Consider the following 25,232-nt stretch of genomic DNA (forward strand, 5'->3'; position numbering starts at 1 on the left):
CCGATGGTGATGACATCACTAGAGGAAGATGGATCTCCTTCCTTTATATAAAAGTGCAGCATCCCTGCTCACTTGAAGACCTCTTGCCTCCTCCTCCTCCTCTTCTAATAGGATTGAAGCAGTTGTGCCTATCAATATCTTTTTAATCAAACAAATCAATTTAAAATAAGATAATTTTCAGATGAATTCTATGTACCAATGCAAAAAGATGGGTCAATATTCAAACACTCAAATTCTCTATTTCAATGGTTCTTTGTTGTTCAAGAACTCCAACAGTTCTGATTTTCAGGATATCCACCATAAATGCTCAGGAGGAAGATCTGCACATACTTGGTTTATGAATACTGGAAAAGACAGCTGTAGCTGAATAACCAAAAACCTTATGTAAAATTGGTTTCTCTGGGTGGACAGGATATTAAGACACACACGTATACCAAATAGTGACTTTTGGCTCTTTATTTCAATGCATTGCTTTATAGAAAAAGTGCTTTCAGTTTAACCCTAGCTTATCAGCCATTATATCATCCAGATATTTTTTAGTTTCATGCAAAACAAAGAAACAAAACAAAAAACAAACAAACAAAACAAATGAAGTTGGTCAAGCAAAGTGCAAACAATAGATTTCATAAAACTGTATTGAACTTGTATGATCAAGCCCACCTCACCCCTACTTCTTAATAGATTATATTAAATTTTCAAAATAAATGCCTCAGATTACCTCAATGTGCAGAAATGAAGAAATCATATACTTTCCTAACATGTATGGGGTACATTATCCAGTAAGCAGAATAGCAAAAGGATCTTAAGAGGTTATACTTTCAAATACAGGGGCCCTTTTACACCATCTCTTCTCTCCCCTTCCCTTCCATGGGCACCGTCTCTTCCCTCCTCTCCACTCCATGGGCACTGTCTCTTCCATCCACTCGACGATCACCATCTCCCTTGGTTTTTCATCACCTATTTCCAGCATCTCTCATCTCATACACATCTCTCTCTCTCTCTCTCTCTCTCTCTCTCTCTCTCTCTCTCTCTCTATCTGTCTCTCTATCTCCCCTAGCAAATCTTCCTGTGCTTCTGAACCCTCCCCCCTCATGGTCCCCATTCTCTCTCCCTCTTTCTCTCAACAGCTCTTCCTGTGTTTCTAAACTCTCCCCCCCCCCCCCCCCCCATGGTCCCCATTCTCTCTCTCTCTCTCTCTCTCTCTCCCCATCTCTCTCTTTCTCCCAAATCTTTTGCTCCTGGACCCTCACCCCTTCCCCTGTGGTCCACATTCTGTGTTCTCTCTTTCCTTATACCTGCTCCTCTCGGCCCTCCGACTTTGTCTTCAGCGCTGCAGCACTGCAGCACTGAAGGCATGCCACTTCTTTCAACCACCTGAAGCCTCTGTAGCGTCCTGCCTTCTCTGACAGAACTTTCTGTTTCCCAGTGGGATGCTACAGAGAGAGGCTTTGTGCGGCTGAAAGAAGCAGAATGCCTTCAGTGCTGCAGCGCTGAAGGCAATGTCAGAGAGCCTAGAGAAACATGAATAAGGAAGGAGAGAATTCACACTTCACCTCTTCTGGGCCCCAGCAGTGCCGCTGCTTAGAACCCCCTCTGACCTTGCCCGGACCCGAAGTGCCGCGGACTCATATCTCCTTGGTTACTTCCGGGTCACGGGTGTGGCTCCACCTTCCCCACATCGCTTGGGAACAGCACAGCAGCAGAGCCATCCCAGATCAGGACTCAGCAGCCAATCTCTGCAGCCCAGGTATACCCGCAAAGGGAGTGATGGATGATGAACCCAGACCTGGCGCCAACATGCGTTAAAATTCTTAACGCACGTTAAACATTTAATGCGTTAATCATGTTATTAACGTGTTAAATTTGCAGCCCTAATTCTTTTATCTCTTCTTTTTCTTCTTATTTGTTGATTTTGCTGCTGTAACTTTCTGTCTCTGGCAGCTTCATAGTGCCCCAAGCAGAAATACGTTTAAGCCATGAGTTGTTAAAACATGAGGAATCCTTGCTGTGTGGATGCTGTATTCCTGCAGGGTATACGTGTGTTGGATTACGCTCTGAACCTTTTGGCTGTCTTGAGTACGCTGGGAGGAGGTAGAGTGGAGAAATTTCAGCACTGAAGCATTCTAAAGAAATAAGGCTAAATAAAATCACCTGCATTTGTCTATTATTTTAAAGAAGTCATTCTATAATTTCCCAGCAGCCCTGGTAATATGTCACCACCAAAACAGTTGTATTGAAGATTTCTCTTTCTTATGCACAGTGATGCTAAGTTACAATTATTTTATTATATGCATCTTAGTTGGTGAAAGCTGATGCCTCTAGCGAATGTCATCCATCTTCTTTCCAGCATCCGGAGATTACATGATCCATTTTTCTGAAAAACACCCCCCACACAAAAGCACTAATTAGCATGATGGTTTATACCATGAGATAACTGATCAAACTCTGTACCTGATTAGCAAGGATTAATAGGAGAAATCCTTTGATAAGTCAGTCCCTAACATTCCAGTTTGTGTTTTCATTTGTGTTCTTGACATATGCAACTTTTATTTGTGGAATCATTTTGGTTTTCTATACCATGAAGCAAGAATAAAATAGATTGGGTCAATAATCAAAAGAAATTATAGATTTACTAGCAGCCGGTAAACATATAGGGGGTCGATATTCAAAGTGATTTAACCAGGCAGGAGAGGTTCCTGTCTGCTTTATGATATCCAGTGGCACTGCACCAGATAGTGCCACTGAATACCTCCTCTAACCACCTATGCAGAAACTGGCCATGTTGTGGACAAAGCAGACCTCATAAACCACAGTCCTAGCTTTGCAAATGTATTCAATGCTACTGACTATATGTGCGGTGGTGCTGAATATACAATATATTTTTTAAATACCGTGGCTGTTATTTAAAAAAAATTACAGGGGCCCTTTTACTAAGGTGCACCAAAAAATGGACTGTGCTGGGGTAGGCGCGTGTATTGGACGCGCGCAGGTCCATTTTTCAACGCACCTACAAAAAAGGCCATTTTGGGGCCAAAATGGACGTGCGGCAAAATAAAAATTGGCGCGCATCCATTTTGGGCCTGAGACCTTACCGCCACCCATTGACTTAGCGCTAAGGTCTCATGCATTAACCGGGCGATAATCATCAGCATGCGTACACTGCTGATTACCGCCCGGTTAGCGCCACACAGTAGAAAATAAAATATATTTTCTGCAGTGCATATCGCACGCATGGTTCTAATTTGACATGCATTGTACACGCGTAGGCACCTACACGCCTTAGTAAAAGGGCCCCACAGTGACCACCAGATTTCAACATTGAGTTAGATTGAGCATTGACATATATACATCCACAGTTGAGTTTATAAAATTGATCATCAAATTTGACTGCAGTTGTCGGTGACAACAGTTTGATTAATGGACAAGCACTGCTGAGAGGGATGGCTATGATGGGTGACTCAGTTAGGGGATGGGAGGTAGAAATAGGTAGGGATGTTCTTAAGGATGACAGACCATATGGGATAAATTGAAGGGAGGAAAACAAGAAGGCTGCTAAATTATGGGATAAAAGAAATTGAGGGTGCCCCTGTTCTTAGCATGTGCCTATATTTGGAGTAGTGCCAATATGTGTATGACAGAGTAAAGCACAGCAATTTGGTGTAAGCACGCTTTCAGTTAATAAAAATAAAGTTGCAAAAGAAATATGTCCATGCAGGGCATGAAGAGAGTGAAACAATAGGTTAATATAATGCAAACAAACAGCGTACCACTCCAATGACAGCAGGTCTGCAACATGGACCATCCCAGTTTGAAGTTTCCCATGATCTGCAGATGTTACTAATATGTGGCAAAGAGTTTGCAAGATCCAAAATTGTAATCAACAAAAACAGCAGACTATGTAGAAGATGCAGTTTTTATTCACTACTTTAGCTCCCAGGTTTATACAAACACGCCTGACATGGCCATGTTTCGCCCAAATGGCCGTCTCAGGGGCAAATGAACACCAGCTGGTATAAAATCCAAACTTCACCAAACTGGCAAAAACTATGGGCCCTATTTACTAAGGTGTGCTAGCATTTTTAGCAGGCGCTAAACGCTAGAGTCACCCATATATTCCTAGGGGTGTTGTCATGGTATGTGAGCTGTTGTGCTGCTCTGGAATTGGCGAACCCCGAGACTAGGGGCTAAGTTCTGTTCCAGGACCAGCAGTCAGAAAGCCCAGCACTTCACCTGCGGTGACCGCCATTCCCCAACAGTTGAACCCCAAAGTGTAGGTGGCCGACAGGACTTAGAGGATCTGGGCAACAGAAGGAACAGCTGGAAAAAGAAAAGGGGAGAGCTGAGAAAGTAGAGGTCCATATCAGGATCTGGTTTATAGTACACAGGCTGGTGGCAAGCAGAAAACAATACCAGGTTCAGGCTCAGGTTCATAGGCAGGCGATAAACAGAAGAAAATACCAGGCTGAGGCTCCGGTTCACAAGCAGGTGGTAAGCAGAAGACTACCAGGTTCAGGCTCAGGTTCACAGGCAGGTGGCAAGCAGAAAATAGAAAAGGCACCAGGAATCTTCAACCAAAGTTGTAGCTGGGGCCCCAAGAAGATGGCCGACCCTCCCTAAAAAGTGAGGGCGTCTGACATCAATGAAGGAGCCGCCCTGAGGAGGAGCTGCGCGGGCCACAGGGAACCACTAATAAGGAAGACAGAGGATCAGGCAAGAAAGAGGCATTCCCCGAACACGCATGCCAGTGCACTTTGTCCTCCATGCTTGGGCACGCTAGTCACACCGTGTCCACCGCGCTGTCTCGCACCTTGCTGTATTTTCCCAATGTCGTGGGTTTTGCTTGGCACCCCGTGTCCCTCAAGATACCATGGGCAGCATGGCATCCTCCCGAAACCATGGCAGCGTGACGTCCTCGTTGTGACAGGTGTCTCTAACATTAGTGCATGCTAATTTTTAGCACATGCTAATTTATAGCACGTGCTAAAAATGCTCCCCAGTATCTCTCCACACTCGTCCTTCCCTACACCCCTTCCCGTGCATTCCGCTCCATGGATAAATCCTTCTTATCTGTTCCCTTCTCCACTACTGCCAACTCCAGACTTTGCGCCTTCTGTCTCGCTGCACCCTACGCCTGGAATAAACTTCCTGGGCCCCTACGTCTTGCCCCATCCTTGGCCACCTTTAAATCTAGACTGAAAGCCCACCTCTTTAACATTGCTTTTGACTCGTAACCACTTGTAACCACTCGCCTCCACCTACCCTCCTCTCCTCCTTCCTGTACACATTAATTGATTTGATTACTTTATTTTTTGTCTATTAGATTGTAAGCTCTTTGAGCAGGCACTGTCTTTCTTCTATGTTTGTGCAGCGCTGCGTATGCCTTGTAGCGCTATAGAAATGCTAAATAGTACTAGTAGTAGTAATGCTAAAAATGCTAGCCTGCCTATAGTGTGGCTTAGTAAACAGGGCCCTATATCTCTGACCTGGGCTTTCATGTAGTGAAACATGGCCACATTAGGCATGTTTGTATAAACCTGGGAGCTAAAGCAGTGAATAAAAACTGAATATTCTACACGGTCTGCTCTGTTTGTTGATTACCATATTGGATCATGCAAACTGTTTGCCATATATTTTTAATTTCATCTCCAGATCATTGGAAAATGTTTTGTCAAAATGGCTGCCTCAGGTGCGAATGAACACCAGCTGGTGTAAAATCCTAACTTCACCAAACTGGTAAAAACCGTATCTCTGACTTGGGATTTCATGTAGTGAGGCAGCCATTTTGGTGAAACATGGTCAGGTTGGGCATGCTTGTATAAACCTAGAAGCTAGAGTAGTAAATAAAAACTGCATCATCTACACAGTCTACTCTTTTTGTCAATTACAAATATATGGAAATACAAGTAGCAGTTTGGGCCCGCTGCAGCAGAGCACAATGCCGGCAGAGGTTCAAGTTTTGAGGTACCGTTATTATTTATGTTGTTTGTATTCATGATCCGCAGTCATGAATATAAATCAGCTGGATAGACACCTTTATGGGAAACAAAAGTGAAGTCCTTGTGTACTGGAAAAAAAAATTCAAAAGTACACAAGGCAGATAGTAATTCTATAGTATTCATTGAAAGAATTATTTCTAGCCTGAGTTACTCAGGCTCTTCTCTAAATCTCTGTCTAAGGGGAAAATAATTTAACAAGACGTTACCAAAAGGCCAGATTTGGTAAGCTAAAGTTTTTATATCTCTCAAGAACTACAGTGTTTATTTAAAATGGCTTTCTTCCTTGTGCCTGAACTCTGAAATTTGCCATTTTGGAGAACAGTCACCAGTGATATCACACATCAAGCAAGTGACTGATTCATGAAGAATGATTGATGCATTTGGTAATTCGTGCTGATGTGGCTGCATCTAAGAATAAAAAGGATAGGTGGAAAGCAACTTAAATACATTTAAAAAATAATTATTTAACATTGAAATGGGGATCTCATCATATAGATTATTTGAAAAAGCTGACCCTTAGAGAAAAAAAATAAATTTCTACCAGACAGTGGATGTGGTCACAGGCAGGTAGTCATTACAGATCCTTAGAGGCACCTTAAGCTCTGAGTATCAGCACTGAGTCACTAATGATTGATAAAAACGTCTGTGTCTTCTCTTGTAAGTTGTTCATTACACATAGCAGTATGCTGCCTACCTCTCACTCCTGAGTAGCAGTGATCACAGTGCACGGTCTGCCTGTAAATCCACATGCTATCCCCTGCTTTCAGATCTCCTAGAGGCCGTCCGCATACTTCACACTAAAAAACAGATTTAAAGATGTTCAATGTAAATCATTAAGGATGAAAGCAGGCCTGCAAGCCATCAAATGGAGAAAGCAACAGTCTAATGTGACAGCAATCAAAATACCAGTGATGATGGGCCAGCCTGGAAGCAGCACTGTACATCCTCAGGCAAGAAACCTAGGCTTAATTGGGCCACAGGAACTGGAAGCAATGCAGTGATTCTTGTCTTCAGGAGGGCAAAACAAGTATCATGCTGCAGATACACCTAGAGGGTAATTCTCAAAGGAATGCCTAAAGTATATAGCAGAGGTCATTAAGTGTGAATTCTACATTGGCCATTGCGCGTGCAATTGCCATTATAGAATACTAGTGTAAGTCTGCATTTACACGCCTATGTTAAGGTATAAACAGTCACACTAGCTCAAAGGCTGGTGGAAATGCACATGCCTAACTTGTAGGCTGTTAAGTGTATAAATGCTAGTATTCTATAAAGTGCATATGTGCTACTGGCAGGCAGTCCCGTGACCCGCCCATGCTCCTCCCAGTTCCACCCCCCTTGCAGTTGCACACAATAGATTTTGCATGCGCAATTTATAGAATGCTGACTAATGCAGTTATGGGTGTAACTGTCAATTTGTGCTAATTAACACAAACTATAGCCAATAACGGATAGTTAATGCCAATTAGCAGCTAATTATAATATTAAGTTGCACATGCAACTAACGCTGTTCTATAACTTGCATGTGCAAATCTGCACGCTAAGCGTAAAATTGTGCATGCAAGTTTATAGAATTAGGGGATACTGAGGAGAACTGAGCTCTATGGTCCATGAACAAAGGACAGCCCTGCCCGTGTTGCCAATAAGTGATACCTAACTCCTGCCTCCCAACCCCCAGAGGCTGCAGATGCATCTTCCTTGATCCCTAACCCTCTGGCCCAGGAAGGAGAAACTGGGCCTGGGAATCAAAATCTTAATTATGTGCCTTCTTAAATGTCACTGAGCAGGTGGGATGCAAGAGAATCCAAACTGGATCTCCAGGTTCACCCACTCAGTACTCAATGCACTAAGCTATGCTACCGGTTCACCAAGCCTCCTGTACCTTGAAGCATGTTGCATGGCAGCAGATGTGTAATTCATCCAGGATCATTTTGGTTTCTATTCCCAGAGGCTTGCGACAGTATGTGCACATGTCTTTTTCAATAACAGTCCTGTAAATCAACAGAAATAATCACATCCTTTAGAAACCAGATTCTCATTATAATAATACCGTAGAAGATCAATGGTTGCTTGCATTTGGGTAAGGATATATGTAGAGATCAAGGTGAAGCAAATCTGATCCTCAGGAGTTGAAAGCAGGCCTGATTTTTCAGCTGGCTAATATTCAGCCAGCACCAGCACAAAATATATGGTCTTTGGTGGCACCTGGAAATTAACCGAGTACAGCCGATATTCATTACTGTACCCAGTCCAACACGCTTGAGTGTCCTTTTACTAAGGTAAGCTAACAGATTTAGTGCGCGCTAATCGTTATCGCACACTAAATGATAAGACACCCCTAGGAATATAACAGGCATCTTATCATTTAGCACACACTAAATCCATTAGCACATCTTAGTAAAAGGACCGCTTGGTTGGTTATCCTTGCACTGGTACTGAAAATCTGCGGTGCCCGGATAACTTCTGGGTCTGCCCTGACTTCAGCCCCTGGTACTAATCATACAGTGCCTCAGCAGTCTGCCTGGATATTCAGCTGTATTGCCTGGCTAAGTGCCACTGAATATCCGGGTATGGCCCACTCAGCAGGATTTATCCATGTAGGAGCTTCTCCTATCTAGATATTCCACTGAATATCAATCTGAGGATAACTACAAGGAACTGTCATCGAGTATAAATATCTGAAAAACCTATATAATTTAAATATTTTAGCTGCACTGAAATAGCAGATGTGTTAGTAGTTCTCAAAAATTAGAGCTGCCTAGTTACAGTATAGTATTGTCTACTGTTCTTTCATCTTTAAAAGGTTTTCTCTATTATAATTCCTAAACCACAGAGTAGAGCCAGAACCATCTCCTTTAAAGTGTCAACACAGATTGATCTCTGCAAGACAAATAAAATCACTGCCTAGTCTGCCATGCATAATGGTAACTCAGAATTTAATCTTCTGTTGTACAAATGATTTTTAATTTGAAATTGTTACTGAATGTTTCTTTGTAATGTTTTGAAAGGCACCAGCAAATTAGATTATGCTTCCGCCTTCAGATTTTCAAATGTGATTGGACAAGAATTTTAGTTCAGTAGATGAGACTTTAAGTATTAAGGCAGCTGCTCCCAAACCTGTCCTGGGGGATTCCCAGCCAATTAGGTTTTCAAGATATCTGCAGTAAATATCCATGAGCTAGGATTTGTGCGCACTATCTCCATTGCATGCAAATTTGCTTCATGCATATTTCTTATGGATAACCTGAAAACCTGATAGCTGGAGGTCCCCCAGAATAGTTTTGTGAACCACTGTACTAAGAAGTTTCTTGAGTTTCAGCAAATATAAAAAGAGATGCATTTTTTGCCCACTAAATTTCTCACTATAAGTTCTCTCTCTAGTTACCATGCTAAAACATACAGTACTGTGCCTCAAAGTATAAAGGGCTACCATCTGACCTAAATCAGCCCTGGCAGTAGAATCCAGTCTTGGGTTTGCTCCCCTACATTTATCAACTTGCTCTGCTTTTCCTTTTAGAAATTGAAAGTAGATGAAACATTACATGAACAGTAGCTAGAAAGGCAAGATTTAAGAAAAGGGGTTTTCTGGATTGAGGAGACTAAGGAATGTTTTATGGATGAATGGCAGGAATCAGAGAATAAGCACAAGCTGACGGGGTAAATAACAAGGCGAACAATGACAAAGCATACACTGGCTACCAGTACATTAAATTGCCAAATTTAAATTTCTACCTTTGATTTTCAAGGTTCTCACATAAAAAGAGCCAGAATACCTAAAGAACAAGTTAGCCCTCTGGGGCCTCTAAGGTCCTCTCAAGGAACATTTGTATCTGTACCCTTGTCAAAAGAAATGCATGATGTGATACCCACCATTAAGCCTCCTCAGGAGTAGCCCCCACACTCTGGAACTCACTACCAGAGGGGTATGCCTAACTCAAGAAAACCTGCTTCCTGAAACAGAAGTAAAATCCTGGTTCTTCTCCCAAGATTTTAACATATGTGCTGACTTAATTGTTACTGTCCCTTTTGCTATGTGCTTACTTTGCTGGCTGTTTTCTATCTTCCAGAAGCTCACCGCTACTGTATTGGGATCTAGCCTGCCCAGTTCCACGCTATTGCTCTGCCATTCCTGTGGCGCACAGGTGATGTCACTCCTGCTGAGATTTAAACCCATTTGCGCCATAGGCATGTGCCTAAAAAGCTCGCCCAAGGAGTCATGCTCCTTGGGTGAGCTCCTTGAGGTGACTCCTTGGCGACTAAATTCTATCTGAGCTATTCTCCATGGTTCACTCTTTGGTTGTAGCCCCCCCCCCCTTCTCCTGTTATTATTTATTTCGTTCTTCATAAGTGGTCTGCATTCTTTTTTCTAGGTCTTTAACCATGTCTACTAATCCCTCCATTTGAGACAATTGCCCCGCTCCTCCTCTCCCTCCGCTTTGTCTGACTCCTTGTCCACTTCATAACTCTGTTTCCTCTAATGTTTCCTGTTTCTTTCACTCCAAATGTCACTTCATCATTATGGCTTCTCACCTTTTCAATTGTACTTTTGAACTGCCATTCTTTACACAACAAATATATCCTTATACACAATACCCCTCAGAATCACCCTCTGTCTCTTTTCTTTTTTCTTACAGAGACTTGGCTTCATGAAGGTGAAGCTCCAATACTATCCCAGTGTCTTCCCCCTGGTTATTCTAATTTCTCAACTTTCCACTGTTCCATTTCTTGTGGTGGTGCAGTTGCATTATTGCCCCCCTCTTCTTTCCTCTCTACTCTTAGTTATGATGCTTTCCCTATTCCTTACTCTCTTCTTAGACTGAATGTTTCTCCACCTTTGTACTTTTTGCTTGTCTATTTTCCTCCTTCCTCCCTCCCACTCTCCTGTCATAGATAAATTCTTTCAATGTCTTACAGACATTAGTTCTCATTTTCCAAATATTATGATTCTGGGTGACTTTAATTTCCATTTTAATAACCCTCTGCCTCCTTCCGATAAACGTTTCCTCTCCTTACTGTCTGACCTTACTCTTCATCAACATGTTCCTTTCCCCACCCACTGTGCTTGTCATACACTAGATTTAGTGTTGTCTCATAACTCTGGTTTATTCTCCTTGACTAACTTCATTTCCTCCCTCCTTCCTTGGTCTGATCGTCACCCAATCATGTTTAATCTAACTAATTAAATCTACTTTATCTTTGGTATCACCCGGTTCCTCCTATCTTGACTTTAAATCTACTGACTCCTCTTCCATTCTGCCTTTGGCTTCTTTCCTTCCTATTTTTGAGAATCTATCTTTAATGGCCCAATCAGAAAACTAGGACACTGTTCTTCATAATACTGTCAGTTTGTTTGTTCCTTACTGTGCTGCAATTCACCTTAAGCCTATATCCTGATTTAACAGTAACTTACGTCTCACGAGGCATCAGCTCCGCCATGCTGAGAGAGCTTGGCACAAATCCTGTTCTCCTAGCAATCTGCGCTATCATCAGTCTTTGACTCTTTACCGCAATTAATTAAAAAAGGCCCACAAGGAGTGTTATTCTAATCTAGTTCATAATTCACCTAATCAGTCTCAGATCTTATTTCAACTACTCGCAAAAATCTCTTCTCTCGGTCCCCTTCACTCTGTTCCTGCTTCTTTGTCAGCGGAGGATTTCACATTTGAACAAAAATTCTTTCTATTTCTAAATCTCTCCTCTCTCTCCAACCACACTCTAGTAGCTCTTCTGGGCTATCTTCCTCTGTTACCTATTCCCCTCCATCTCTGTTATCTCCCGTAGTTTCTCTGAATTCAATTTGGTATAATTTCAATTTGCCTTCGCTTTCTGAACTTACTAGCGTTTTGACATCTCTTAGTAAGACTCACTGCTCTCTTGATGCAATTCCGTCTTCTCGGATTGGTATCTCTAAAGACGTTTTGCTTCTGTTTATTCTTTCTATGGTAAAAAAAATAGTGTATCTACAAGTTCTATTCCTGATCTTTGGAAAATTTCATTGATTCACCCAGTACTGAAGAAATCATCCCTTAATTTGTCTGTAATCCCTGCTAATTACAGACCAATTTCTCACATTCCATTTCTTCTCAAACGTTTGGAAAAGATTGTTCTTTCTCAATTAGCAGATCATACTGAAGCTTCTCACATGTTTTCAACAGAAACAATCATAGCCTCTCTTTTGAATGATATTCATACTGCAAAGGTAAAATCATTTTGCTTAAATTACTGGACGTAACTGCTGCTTTTGATCTGGTTAACTGTGCATTACTACTTTCACGCCTTTCTTCTATGGGTATTTCTGGGACTGTTCTCTCTTGGTTTTCATATTTTCTTTCAAACCAGAAATTATTGTCTACTCATCTTAGGGTAATTCTTCTTCTCACTCTCTGTCTTGTGGTGTACTGCAAGGTTCAATTCTTTCACCTCTTTTGTTTAACATTTTCTTATCCCCATTTGCACTCTTGGTTCAGAACGCTGGCTTGGGGTTCTATATTTATGCTGATGATATTCTTCTCATTTCTGTTCAGGATGATCTTTTGTCTGTTCAATCTTGCTTGGATTCTATTGACTTATAGCTATCATCATCTAACCATCTGGTACTAAACCCCTCTAAATCAGTAGCACTATGGGTTACAGGAAGTACTTCATATCCTTTGCTATCTCCATCTATTCAGGATGTTCCTCTTAAATTGGTTGACTCTCTTAGGTATCTGGGTGTTATCCTAAACCCTCAACTTTCTTTTAGCAGTCAAATCTCTTCTGTTGTACGCTCTTGCTTTTCTTCCTTATGAGCTATTAGAACCATATGTTTGTAATCCCCCATTATGGACTAGATTCTATATATCACATCTAAAAAATTGATGCTGAAACGAAATATGCCTAGGCATATTCTATAAAGTATGTGTACTTTATAGAATAAGCCTAAATTTCCACTCTGTTTATAGGATACACCGAGCACCCATATGCACGGCTAAATATAGTCATGGTTAGTTATGCCAAGTAAAACTTGGCGTAAATGCCACTGCTTGAATTAGGCATGGACCAGGTATATTCTATAATGACACTCATAAATTTTAGAAATACCAATGACTGCCCATTCCACAACCCCTTTTCAACTATGCAACTTAGAATTTATGCGCATCACGTTACAGAATACGCTTAGACTGTTCTGCGTGTAAATTCCAATTAATACCAATTAGTGTCGATTATTGGCACTGATTGGCTTGTAAAGTAATTAAGTTGCATGCGCAAATCCAGAATCCGAATGGATTTGCACACGCAATTTAAGTCACGCTATATATTACAGAATACAGGGATATGCTGGGATTACTCAATTGTGTTGCCTTCTCCGTGGAGTCTGTGGAGGGACTGAGTGGGATGTTCCTGGGTGGGCGGGAAGCCCAGCCCAGCCCAAGTGGAGTGTTTGTGGAATAAGTTGCAGAGGGAAATGTTTCTAGTAAATGACTGACAGTAAAGGTGGAGTTTGAAGGTAATAAAAGTTCTTGTTTGTTTAAGCACGTGGTCTTTGGTTGCCTTCATCCCCGCTAGGACCCTAGGAGGAGAGGGGGTATCTTGGAAAGGCAAGATAACCTAAGATTGAGTTTAGGGGAGTGTTATTTTCAGCCAGATACAGTAACTGATTCAGAGGAGTGCTCTGGGTGGGCAAGGGGAGCCCAATTTGAGAACAGGAGCAGAGAAGAGCCTGTTCAAGGCCAGAGGGTACAGCTCGGCGAGGTGCAACTCTGGAAGGGAGCACAGACATGAGGGTCTGATCCTGAAGGAATTTGCTGGTAACTGTAGCATGATATAAGTTTAATTGTGAGAGTTATTAATTTTGCTGGATCAGATCTAAATCATATAAAATATACAGCTTCAAAGACTCTACTCCCCCCCCCCCCCCCTTTTCCTCTGGAAAACTACTAGCTGGGTGGTTACCTAAGCCCATCAACACCTATCCAAAGAATCAATCACAGAGACTACAGTAACAAAAGACAGTGAAACTCCACCTATTACTCAGACTCAGAAGCCCATCTATCAGACAAAAGAAGCTCAATCACCCTCAGACAATGGACCAGCAGATGTTCCTTTCAAAAGACTGCAGTAACAAAAGACTACACCTCCACCTATTTTCAGACAAAGACTAAGCCATCTAAGCTCAATCACTCTCAGACAATGGACTAGCAGATGTCCAGGCAGGAAGTCTTGTGATGTCATTGAGCATGTGACCTGTTGCCATGCTCCATCTCAAAGCCAGATGCCCAGAATTCAGCTACCCAGGAGCTTTCTAATTGGACCAAGGGCAACCACCTGACGCGAGTCTAAAAACAGCCTGGTAGATAAATGCCCAGTTCAGACACTTTAAAAGCGGGGGCTCTTTCTTTAGAAGGAGAGTTCTTCCTGCCTGGCTGTTCCTGATGCTCCTGTCCTAGTCGCCGCTGCCCTGAAGTGATTAAATCTAAAAGCAAGCTAGAATCTCCTGGAATCCTGACTTCTCAAGCTGGACATCACATCCACCTGAAAGAAACGGCTTCAAGCTCATCAGACAGCAAATCTACAAAGAAACTTCCTGTTCCAGCAAGGATCTCCTGCATCACTCTCCATAGCAGCCTCCATCAATGTGAGTTATCCAGCTTCATTTACAATCAATCAAACCTGTTATTTTGTAGCACACTTCCATTGGTAAAATATTCTCTCTAAAATTGCCTCTCTATTGTAAACTTGTTACCTTGCCTGTATTAGAAATAAACATTTTCTTTTAAAGTTAACTATCTGGCCTTTATATTGGGAAAAGCACATCCTCACATGTGCAAGCTCCAAATGCTTTAAGCACATGTTCCTAAACGTACAATACAGGTTAATGTAATTAATTCAAATTTAGTGTATTTACTTCCCCTTTTCCTTACATATGCTTATCTTATTACCTTATAGGTAATTGGGGATAATAAAACAGAATAGAATCAAGATACATCTTAAAACTTAGAAATACAGCACATGTTGCGACCACATGCTCTGAGCGATCCCCTCTATTCTTAAACATCATTTTGGAACTGTAACATTTCCAGTAACAGTAACCACCAATGCTAACAGCACAGCCTTGGATTACTCACCCCAATCGGATGGGTAATGGACTGGAGGAGTTGTATATTTTGTACATATCTCTGAGCTGTTTTAGGAGTCGTGTATGTAGTGAATATGACTGTACCAAATAGTCTTGTCTGCACAGAAGACCTCTTAAACCAAATGCTGACTGTACATAAAGAGTTTGAAGTTTGGATTTACTGCCATTGCAGAGTTCAGTAAAGTTTTGTATAATATCACAATTCCTTGGTATGCTGAGTATTCTTTTGAGAGAGCAAGAGTAAGATGTGGCTCCAGGACTGCTAGAGAATACTCAGAAAATAAACCCAGGTTAACATCCTATGGCCTTCCAGATCTTTATCCGGCCTTGGACTGTGCCCAAGCTCAAATAGTAGCAACTGAATTTAGAAGAAAGAGGGAGTTGGTGAAAGGACTAAGTTGAGTAAGTGATTGTTCTTTGTTGTGAACTTTCTTCCACTCTTCAGAAAAAAGTTACAATCTGTCCAAAATACCGCTGTTCGCATTCTTTCCAGAGCTCATCAATTTGACCATATCATACCACTCCTTAAACAATACCACTGGCTTCCCACACCATATTAAATACAAAATTCTTACACTAACCCATAAGGTTCTTTTTTCTCAGATCCGTTTCTATCTATCCACTCTGATTATTCCTTATGGACCCCTATACACACTCTTTTCCTCAGCGAGTAAACAACTAACTGTCCCCTGCCCTTGCCCACTCTGGACTTCAATCTACACACCACTCAGCATTTTTCTTTCTTGGCCCACCCCTATGGAACTCCTTTCCTTTCACCCTCTGCACTGAGCAATCCTATCAGCGCTTTAAGGTGGCACTTACTCAACTTTATTTTCTGAGGCCTTTTCTATTGATTATTAAGCACAGGGTTGGCAGTTCCCTGGATAGTGGCGAGTGTACTCCCTTTTATTTCTTCTCCTTTTCTTGTCTTTATGTTTCTCTGTTTTTAATGGTTGTCGTTCCTTTCTATAGTGTTATATAGATAGATAGATAGATAGATAGATAGATAGATAGATAGATATAGATAATTAAACTGCATATTCTTTGATAAAAAGTAGTATATCAAATTTTAATAAACTAAATTACTCACTGTGCATCTGGACTAGCTTGGCACACACCCAAATCCAGTTCCATATACCTTATTCAAATGTATACATAATTTGCCTTTAATTTAGCCCCCCATCTATTTATCCTATCTTGTGTATGTGGCTATGGTGCTCATTTTCGGACCATATGGATGTCCCAAAATACAGAAATGAACATCCATGTGCATGTGATGTCCAAATACTGATTTTGCAATACCCACACAGGGAACATCCAAGCCAGCTAGTCATTCCAAAATGAACATTTCCTGAATGGATGTTCTGGGGGCGTGTTTTGGGCGGGATTAGGGAGGGCCTGAAAGCTGGATGTACAATGACGATTACCAAAGGTGAAGAAATATCTGTATCTAAAAAGAAAGATGTCATTATTTAGACCTATTTTAGGCACGTCCAGGTTATATATAGGTGCTCTGATTGAGCAGCTGTCCACTGGAGGGATTAAGGTATGACACCTCCTTAATTCCCCAATGGTTGCTGTCCCCCTCCCTCTCCCCTGAAAGTGAGATCACAAAGAGATACCAGTTTCTCTGACAGCTTCGGGTATTATGGGTATTCTTAGAGCAGGAAGTAAGTCTGAGTAGTAGCCTAGTGGTTAGTGCAGTGGACTGTAAACCAAGGAAACCAGTTTCAAATCCCACTTCAGCTCTATTTTTTTTTTTAAATAATTGTGAACTCTCCAGATACAGAAAAATACCTACTGTACCTAAATATATGACACTTGCAAGCCTGAAAGCTATGGAAGTGGTGTACTTTCAGATACAATAGGTATTTTTCTGTTCTTGGAGGGCTCACATATACAAAAAAAAAAAAAAAAGAGCTGAAGTGGGATTTAAACCTGGGTCCCTTGGTGTACAGTTCAGTGCACTAACCACTAGATGCCTCTCTGCTCTGCATGGATGTCTGTGTGGCCATTTTACAAGAATGCTGCTATACATACAGCCATGTCCCTTGTTTTACCCCGTTCATAATTTGGCCGTTTCAGTTTGCAAAATGGATGCTCATCCTGGATGTTTCTAGCATATGGATGTTTATCTCATGTATTTTTGAAGAGGCTGACTCCTGTTCAAAAATATATATGAGATGGACATCTGTTTGGGACAATCTGACCTGGACATTCCTATTCCGAGTAGGACGTCTTTTCAAAAATGCCTTTTCACATGTCTCAACTGCTCTTGCCTCGTCAGCTACCTATTAAGATATTTCATGTTATCGTACTAACATTATGAACATTTTATCTATGTTATATGAATGTTCTAATGCATTGTGCTGACATCATGGGTATCATATTTATGTTACATAAATGTTTTTCCATGCTGCCTATTGTGGTATTATTTGTATTCTGCTCATATTTATCATATTCCTGATTGTTTTACACTGCTGTACACCACTTTGGGTGAATCTCTTCATAAAGGCAGTTAATAAATCCCAGTAAATAAAATAAATTAAGTGAAAAAATAACCAACCAGTTGACTTCCTCTCTAACTTCAGTGTCATATCTCTTGAAACTCTAATTGTTGAAACTATAACTGTGCCAGGAATCTTAAGTCCTACACAGCTCTTGGATTGATTCTACTCAATAGTCCATTGTCATCCTTCACAACCACCAGTCTTCCACCTTCTGTATGCAAAACGATGATGTCCTACTTGTACCAACTATTGGTAGAACTCATTGAAACCGAAATAGCTACAGATATAGAATGAATTCTACAAAATAAGGTACTGTACATTACAGAAAAGAAGAAAGGTGACCCTTCCCCCCAAATAGAGAATAATTAAGTACCTTTAGCAGCCCTAAATAAAATCTCTGAGTTTCTAGATTGATTTTATTACAACAAATCAGTCATAGTGTTGCATCATAATAGCATTAGACAATTTAAAAAAATCTGTATCTAAATTAGCTAGTTTATGGTAATCTAGTCAGACACAGATTTAGGCATTTTGATTGGACAATGTGTGACATGCTGCACTGCCAGAATTTATCTTGTACGTATTTTGTGGATGAATGCTTCAATGTTTAACCTTGTAACAGCTGTCACTAAACTAAATTGTTTTAAAATCTGAAAAAACAGAAATTGCTATATTATTTTTCAGCATATTGAAATGACTTGCTATAATTATGATGCTTAGCCTCTTTCTTTAGAATCTTTACTTATTTGTAATACTACACCATAAACTCACCGGTCAGAAGTAGAATAGACAGTTTTGATAGTTTTTCCAGTAACGTCATCATACAGATCATTTGGAGGTTTGCTACAGAAACAGAAAATGAATGCAATTATTCCTTTCAAAACAGTTCAACAATTAGAATGATATGTAGTCAGCTCTATTATCATCATCCTTCTACAATTGTTTTCATTTTGATTAATATAGGGACTGCAGCTCTCCCTAGAGACCTGGAGGAATATTGATTTCAAATGATGCAATACAATGACATCTACTTATTTATGTAGAATGGCATTCTAGAAAGGATGTCCAATTCAAAATACATATGTCCAAATTGCTACGTCTTTGGTGGCATTTATATTTTACAACAAGATCTGCTGATGGTAGACCCTCTTCTAAAATACAGGAGAAATGGATATTCATGTGCTGATTATATCCAGCATGAACATCCATTTTACAAACTGAAATGTCTAACCTTTGAATGGGGCAAAGAACAGAGATATAGTTGCAACGTGGCAACACAGGCATATCCATGTTATAAAATCGCCACATAGATTTTCATGTACTGGGCTTTGGAATGTTTATGTCAGCCATTTTTGTACCATGATCATCCAGGTGTCACATAGTTGTGACAGAGCTTGGCATTCCTTGCCAGCTTAGTTTTCAACGGGAACAAACAACCACTGGGGGATTAAGGAAGTGACTTCCCTTAAACCCTCCAGTGGTCTAAATGGCAGTATCCATATTTTTGGCTACAGACTTCTCTTCCCCTTCTGAATGGAGTTGGATGTCCATATTTTGGCCCCTCTCTAGTCTTGCTCAAAACACACCCAGACCATGCACCCTTCCTATATGGACGTACTGCAGTTTTAGATGTCCTTATCCTGGCTTTATAAAATTGGGATTAGACATCCATGCAATATGAACATCAAAATTCCAGTTTTCAGACATCTAAAACACAAATAGAGCTTCTGAAATAAGGGCCTTACTATTCCAGTTTTATAAACATGTTCAAAAGTGGTAAGCATCACATACAACATATATAGACTGATATTCAAAGCAAGTCATGCATACAATGCTGGCTGGCAAGTGTATAATTGGCTAATCTGTAGATTTTTAATATTTATGCAGAAAGCATTGGGCCATTTACATTGCTAAACAGCCCAATACTACCATGGGTGGGTGGGTGCACGGGCTAAGGGGGGCCAAAAAAATAATGTGTTTAGCAAGCAATATTGAGTTGCTAAATAAATAATTTATTCATTTAGTTTAGGCCTACTGGATTAATAAGGTAGCCAGCATCCTCTGAGTGCATACCTTCAAAGTGGTAGTGAAGTTTTTTAAATAAAGGTTATAAAAAGCTTAGAGAGCTTCTTTAACTTGTAAAAGTTAAAGTTCTTAAGGGTTTGGTTTGCCACAATTTTCCTATGATAAAACCATGTTGCCTCAGATCCTGCAATCCATTGGATTCAGTATTCTGCACTATGCTATCCTTTAGCAATGTCTGTATTAATTTACTCCCTATCAAAGTCAGACTAACCAATCTATAGTTTCCAACCTCCTACTTATTCCCACTTTTATGAAGAGGAATGACATTTGCACTTCTCCAGTCCTCTGCAAATACCCATCTTTCAAACTGATTGAACAGCCTATTAGTGGATCAAACAAAATAGCTGAGCTCCATTAATATACTAGGACATGTCGCATTAGTCCTCATTGCTTTCTCTAATTTCAGTTTTTCTAGTTACTAGGCCTCTGTACATGAAGTGCCATGTCTTGTAGTACCATGTACACTCCTGCCAGATATTTCTGGTCTTTCTCCAGTCCATTCCTTGGTCATCAGATTTCTCTTTGTCATTTTACAAATTCCTCCTTTGCGGGTCTCAGTTCCATAATCCCACTTCAGCACTTCCTTCTTTCACTGACACACTTAATAGCTGCTTTTCACTTTCATTTATGCCCTTAGCTATTTTTCTTCTGTTGAAGGCTTTGCAGTCCAATAACCTCTCTCTACTTTTCTGGTCAGAATTTTATCATATAAAAAATTAAGATCACTTTTGAAGACTCTTTTTTTTTTTTTTAATATGGCTTTTGCCAACTTGGCAGTGAGTTAGAAACTGAGAGTGCTTCCCATCCAGAATTGCATAGTATTCATCTTCATTTTGATCAAGCGGGTTAGCAAATTTCAAATAAAGGATAAATGATTTCTCTCAGCTCTCTCAGATATTACTCCTTGCATGGCCCTAGGAGATCTCTTATAACAGTTGATTGCAATTCTTGTTGAATTTACCTTTTCACTAAATTCATATATTTTTCCAAAGCAAAACACAAGCAAAGCTGCTGCGCTGTTGAACACTACTGACGTTTTACTGAAAGCAAATTTCTTGGTACAGAACATAATCAGGTTTGAAATACAGTCAGACCATAATATGCTGATGCTGTGCTCACGTCTTTCTTTTATCTTTCTCAAAGTGAAATTGGCAAGTTAATTGGCTTCCAATGAGGGCTATCAGAAGGGAAGGGCAAAATGGCCTGTATCACCAGGGATGGTATACCAGCACTTTATGTGACATCTACCACTACAGCAGTGATAAACTACTTTTGAGCTTTTATTTAGCTATGGTTGCATCATTGAAAGGGACCTTGGCATGTCTCTGCCACATACCCCCCCTCCAAAAAAAAAAAATCTGAGCCAGATGGAATTTTGAAAGCAAACCCCCCTCCCTGGTACTATTTTGAACTTTGGAGGGGGCTCCCTCTCCTCCATTTTGTTCGGGACATTGGTTGGTCTGGCGTCTGGCGATAATCACAACCAGCAGTGGTTTTCTTATATACTGTGTAGCTTAATGGAAGATTTTCATTCCACCCTAACAATTTTTGTAGTTCTTATTTTTAATTTTTATATCAATTTTTTTTATCTATATTTTTTTGGATTTTATTATTTTATTGTTAGGAAAAAAGATTTAAAAGAGGGAAATGCCTCTGTATGTCAGCGGTCTGAATATTGTTCTATTGACAGACACGCTGAACAACCACTCTTCAATGGCAAAAAAACCCCTCTGTTTCCATCACATACAGCTATGAGAACTTTCTGTCACAGAATCTTCTGTTATTTATGCTAGTTTATTTGTGTTAATTCAATTATATTAGTCAATGTGACACATAATGATAGTTTTCATATATCTCTTGACAATAAATTTAGAAGAACAAATACCTGTTTTCTTCATATGTCCTTGTATAGACATAAGTATCTGTGGAGTAACCACCTGGTGTATTATAGCTGAAATACACAAGGGTACATGGAACAAAAATCGTTAATAGATTATTCTAAGAACCTAGAAAAATCAGTGAAGCGGTAATATCTAAAAATTCTTAAGGGCCTCTGAGGAGAGTGATGTACCCTGAGTGAAAGAGATTTGTAAAAACACAGATCAGGGACCTAGAACAAATAGATCACTCACTGCCTTTTTTACTAAGCCTTGCTAGCAGCTGCCGCGTGGCAATGCTGACACAGCCCATCCAAAGCGAATGAGCTGTGTTGGCACTAGTGCACGGCGGCCACTAGCACAGCTTAGTAAACAGGAGGGTTATTTAGGAACGTCATAGTTATAAAACCTGCATGCATGTCTCCTGTTTGGGAACATGTGCTATGAAACCCATGTGCATTTTTAACTGTATTTGAGGAAATAAAGTCTGTAGTTATGACTTTTTACCAGATTACTATCTTTGAAAATTTCCATTATAAAACACAGGAAATGTCTCTGAGCATCCAGATATCACTAGGTGAATATAATAACAAAAGATAATCCATAATGACTCAGAGCCCAACCTTCTCTCTCTGACAGTGGCCAACCCGGGTCACAAGTACCTGGTTGATCCTATAAAGTAAACCAAATTTCTCATAACACATTTCAAAGGACAAGCAATTGGATTCCCAAGTCTATGCGTTTTTATGAACTTACTCTCCAGGAACTTATTCAAATCTCTTGAATCCTGCTGTGTTAAGTCACTTTCATTTCACCCACCAGCACCAACACCTACTTTTCTCCATTTGTTTTCTCAATCTGTTAGATGTTAGTCACATACCTATGGATTCTATATAGGTCACCCACATTTAAGTGCAGAGCCCAGATCTGCATGCAAACTAGTTAATGAGCCACTAGCAATTAATAATTGGTTTTAATTGGCATTTGGAGATATACATGGATCTGCCCTACACCCTATTCTATAACATGTGTGCCTAAATTTAATGGTGTGCAACTCAAAAAGGGTTGTGGCCATGGGAGGGGCATGCGCAGGTCAGGGACATTCCTAGAATTTAGGCATGATGATGTCATTTCCGCGCTTAAGTTGGGCACCAGCGTTATACCAGGTTTTAGCAGGCGTAAATCTAGCACCCAAATTTAGGAAGAGCACCCTTTGCAGAATTCTAGTTAGCACGGATCTTCCTGGTATCTAGCTTTGGTGCTATTTACTGAATTCCCCTCATGGAGTGTCCTCTTGTTTTAGTGTTATTTCCCTATTTAACCATTACACCCCACTCATGATGTTATGAACTTCTATCATATCCCCTTTCAGTTGTCTTTTCAGCAAGCTGAAAAGCTCTAACCCCTTTAGTCTATCTTCATGAGGGCGGTGTCTTATCACCTTTATCATTTTTGTCTCCCTTCTCTGAACCTTTTTTAGTTCTGCTACATCTTTTTTAAGATGGGGTGACCTGAACTACACAAAATACAAAAGAAGCAGGTGTACCATGAAGTTATACACAGCCACAATGACATTTTATTTACTTATTTATTTTAGTACATTTCTACCCCACATTTACCCACATGAGCAGGCACAATTTTCAGTTTTCTTCTCTATTTTTAAAAAAAATATCCTTACAATTCTTTTTTTTTTAGGGGGGAGGGAGAGAAGTTACAGTACACTGGCCTGAAAATTCCAATGTAGTATCCATAATGACTCCAATGTTCTTTTTTTTTTTTTGGAGGGGGGGTGGTATCCCCTAAATTGGAACTCACTATTTTGTACCTGTAATTAGGATTATTTTTCTCTATGAGCATCGCTTTGAGCTTTTCTACATAAATTTCACCTGATATTTAAATGCTCAGTTTCTTAGAGGGCATTTTAGAAAGGACATCCAACTCAGAATATGGATCCAAATCAGAATGTCACAAATGTATGTCCATCTCATATGTATTTTCGAACAGGATATAGCCTGTTTTAAAATACATGTGAGATGGACATCCATGTGCTGGAAACATACAGCATGAGCATCCATTTTACAAACTGACATGTCCAGATTATGAATGGGGAAAACAAGGGATGTGGATCTTTGTGTGACAGCATAGACAAACCTGCAGAGTAGAGGGTTAGCCTAATAGTTAGAGCAGTGGGCTGAGCAGGGGCGTAGCCAGACTTCGGTGGGAGGGGGGGCAGGGCCCGAGGTGAGGGGGCACATTTTAGCCCCCCGACGCCGTGGACCCACCACCACCTTTGACCCCCCCCCCCGGCGCCCCTCCCCTTTCGACCCCCCTACCCCCGTCGCCAACCCTCCCCCGAGTCCCCTGCCGCCATCAGGTACCTGTGCTGGCGGGGGTCCCCAACCCTCATCAGCCGAAGTCCTCCTCAGCCGGTCTAAATTGTGAGCCCTCCAGGAACAGAAAAATACCTACTGTACCTGAATGTATGCCACTTCAATAGCCTTCAGGCTTACAGGTGTTATATATTCAGGTACAGTAGGTATTTGTATGTCCCTGAAGGACTCAAGTTTAAAAAAATACTGAAGTGGGATTTGAACCTGGGTTTCTTGATGGTCAGTCTACTATACTAACCATTAGGCTTCTCTTCAGACTTGTATGCTACTCTGTTAAGAATGTCCATAATACTTGAAACTGTCATAGAGCCTGGTATCCCTTGCTCGTTTCCATTCAGGGGAGAGGGAGGGGGATGGCAACCACTGGTGGATTAAGGAGGTGTCATGTATTAATTCCTCCAGTGGACAGCTACTGTATCAGAGCGCTTTTCTGTAACTGGGACATGACAAGTACTAGGTCTAAATAACCAGGTTCATCTTTTTAGATATAGACGTCCCTTCCCCTTCTGTGATCAGAGGTGGACATCCATATTTTGGGCATTCCCTAGTCCCACCCAAAGCATGCCTAGACCGTGCTCCCTTGCCATAGGGACGTAATTCAGTGTTAAATATCAATATCCTGCCTTTGTAAACGTGGGATTTGGATGTCCATGCAATATAGGCATCTAAATGGCAGTTTTCAGATGTCCAAAACAAGAATAGAGCTTCTAAAATAACCACCTTAGTCTCACAAGATCCTTCTTCTAGGATGTGATTCTCTTTACAATCAAGAAGCTATTACGTGAACATAATTTTCCTATTAGTTTTCTTAATCCTGAATATTTGCCATCTCTATTGTAACTTTTGACTCACACTACAAGCAAGTCACTTTTTAAATCACATACATTTCAACCCCAAAATACAGGATCCAAAAACATTGAAACACGTTTCATACCCTGGTATTGGACTGTATTGAGCTAATTAATGCCAACTGTTTTGATCTATATTTGCGCTTCCAGGCTAGTGAATGTGCTCTCCCTACTTGTTTTCTTGTTCTGTGTGAGTTATGCTTCTTGCAGCTCCATTTACCTTGATCATGAAAAGCAGTTCTGTTTTACTGTTCTTGTAAAAAGGAAAGCTCTGTCTTGCTTGTCTTTGGAAGGCATTCCCTTGCTGAAACAAACTCTGTTGTGCTCAAAAACCCTAACGAGACTTTTCCCAGTAGAAGACCTGATTCACTTCTTATTTTTCTAAATTACAATACTTATGATGATCCGTAT

General features: G+C 40.6%; 1 protein-coding gene across 1 annotated transcript in view; it reads right to left on the reverse strand.

Moving 5' to 3' along the window:
* Positions 1-441: 441 nt before the first annotated feature.
* LOC115469622 (sciellin-like) overlaps positions 442-25,232 on the reverse strand; it is a 49,169-nt gene continuing 24,378 nt past the window's right edge. Inside the window, exons 7-11 of the mRNA XM_030202417.1 lie at positions 21,592-21,657; positions 18,393-18,464; positions 7,879-7,987; positions 6,691-6,793; positions 442-2,374 (exon numbers count right to left, since the gene is read on the reverse strand). Coding sequence (XP_030058277.1) covers positions 2,358-2,374; positions 6,691-6,793; positions 7,879-7,987; positions 18,393-18,464; positions 21,592-21,657 — 367 coding nt within the window. The 3' untranslated portion in view covers positions 442-2,357. The remainder of the gene's footprint in view (positions 2,375-6,690; positions 6,794-7,878; positions 7,988-18,392; positions 18,465-21,591; positions 21,658-25,232) is intronic.

The sequence above is a fragment of the Microcaecilia unicolor genome, chromosome 4 (assembly GCF_901765095.1).
Source record: "Microcaecilia unicolor chromosome 4, aMicUni1.1, whole genome shotgun sequence".
NCBI lineage: Eukaryota > Metazoa > Chordata > Amphibia > Gymnophiona > Siphonopidae > Microcaecilia > Microcaecilia unicolor.